Genomic DNA, 1,746 nt, shown 5'->3' with positions numbered 1-1,746 from the left:
ATATATATATATATACACACACACACATATACACACATAATATATATACACATAATATATATGCACATAATATATACGTAATATATATACACACACATATATATACACATTATACACACACACACACACAAACAACAACATATTGCCCCTTCCCAGGCTAGAAAATAGTAAGTGGAGATTTATAAAGTAGTAAGTGCTTGCCTGGCACTGTACTAAGCTCTTTGTAAACTGCATTGACGGACTTAATTCTCAAACTCATTTTATGAAATAGGTTCTATTATTATCCCCATTTTCCAGACAAGGGATCTGAAGGTCAGAGAGGTTAAGGCACTCGCCCAAGGGCACCCCTGGGATGAGACAGAGCCAGGAGTTTCTACCCCAGCAGTCTGGCTGAGTCTGGGCCGTCAGTCCCTGCCAGGTTGCCCATCCCTCAGCTGTGGCAATGTGCCTGGCACCCCTCGCCCCTCCCCTACAGGGAGCCATAGGGTTTTGACTCCTGGGCGCCCCCGTTTTTAGTCGGTAAAAAAGTGGTTCAGGGTGGGGAGTGCAGAGTGCCAGGGCTCAGCAGGAAGCAGCTGCTTTGACTTCCATTGTTATGATAGGGGTCACCATGGCAGAGGCACAGGGAAATCACTCTGGGAAGAGAGGGCAGGGAGGTCTAAGGCTGTTCGGACTGAGGAGATGCTGCGTGAGCTGGGTGAGAAGACAAGTAGGAATTGACCCCAGGTTCCTCAGTGGGGGATGAGTGGAAGCTGAAGACCCCATCTCTCTGTCTCTCTCTGGCAGTTACTACCTTATCCTCAGCTGTGGGGACGCTCCACCCCAGCCGGACAGCTGGAGGGGGTGGGGGCGGGGGCGGGGCTGTGCCCCCCCTCAATTCCATCCCCTCTGTCACTCCCCCACCCCCGGCCACCACCAACAGCACAAACCCCAGCCCTCAAGGCAGCCACTCGGCTATCGGCTTGTCGGGCCTGAACCCCAGCACGGGGTAAGTGGTTGCAGGTGGGAGGCTGTGGGGAGAAGCAGGGTTGCTGCTGCTTCTAGGGTGGGGAGCTGCACCCCAGTTATGTCGGCAGGTCTCTGCCCCTGCTAATGCCTCTGCTTTGCCTCTTGCAGAAGCACAATGGTGGGGTTGAGCTCCGGGCTGAGTCCAGCCCTCATGAGCAACAACCCTTTGGCCACTATCCAAGGTGCGTGCTGCCTCATGTCACACCCATCGTCACCAGCCCTATCCTCTGGGGCCTCGAGCCCTGCCATTGTTGCTCCAGCCATGCCATCCCGCCCCTGCTCACTGCATCGCTCGCCTCTTCATACCCATCTCACCTTTGGGGAAGGTGTGAGGGGTGCTGATGGGGGTCAGTGGGACCGATGGGGAGATGGGGGGCACTCTGGGCAGGACGCTGGAAGGCAAAGTTCTCCCCTGGCCCGGCGTGCCCCCAGCCCAGCCTCTCTCTCTCCCCGCCAGCCCTGGCCTCTGGTGGAACCCTGCCCCTTACCAGCCTTGATGGCAGCGGGAACCTGGTGCTGGGGGCAGCTGGCGCAACCCCGGGGAGCCCCGGCCTGGTGACCTCGCCGCTCTTCTTGAACCATGCTGGGCTGCCCCTGCTCAGCACCCCGCCTGGCGTGGGCCTGGTCTCAGCAGCAGCTGCGGCCGTGGCAGCCTCCATCTCCAGCAAGTCTCCTGGCCTCTCCTCATCCTCTTCATCCTCCTCCTCCTCCTCCTCCTCCTCCACTTGCAGCGAGGTG

The 1,746-nt window shown here is 57.4% G+C and overlaps 1 protein-coding gene across 4 annotated transcripts in view; it reads left to right on the top strand.

Annotated features, from left to right (window-relative positions):
• The window catches only part of POU2F2 (POU class 2 homeobox 2), a 44,327-nt gene extending 42,584 nt beyond the window's left edge, over window positions 1–1,743 (top strand). For 3 of the 4 annotated variants that reach the window (XM_011936558.1, XM_011936557.1, XM_011936556.1), the window contains exons 13-14: window positions 787–988; window positions 1,466–1,743. In XM_011936558.1, coding sequence (XP_011791948.1) covers window positions 787–988; window positions 1,466–1,505 — 242 coding nt within the window. In that variant the 3' untranslated portion in view covers window positions 1,506–1,743. Of the gene's footprint in view, window positions 1–786; window positions 989–1,465 lie in introns of those variants that run through there. The other variant, XM_011936559.1, reaches the window with a different exon arrangement.
• Window positions 1,744–1,746: the final 3 nt, after the last annotated feature.

This window comes from Colobus angolensis, unplaced genomic scaffold (genome assembly GCF_000951035.1).
Source record: "Colobus angolensis palliatus isolate OR3802 unplaced genomic scaffold, Cang.pa_1.0 Scaffold154, whole genome shotgun sequence".
Classification (NCBI taxonomy): Eukaryota; Metazoa; Chordata; class Mammalia; order Primates; family Cercopithecidae; genus Colobus; species Colobus angolensis.
This window is presented reverse-complemented; position numbering and strand designations above follow the sequence as displayed.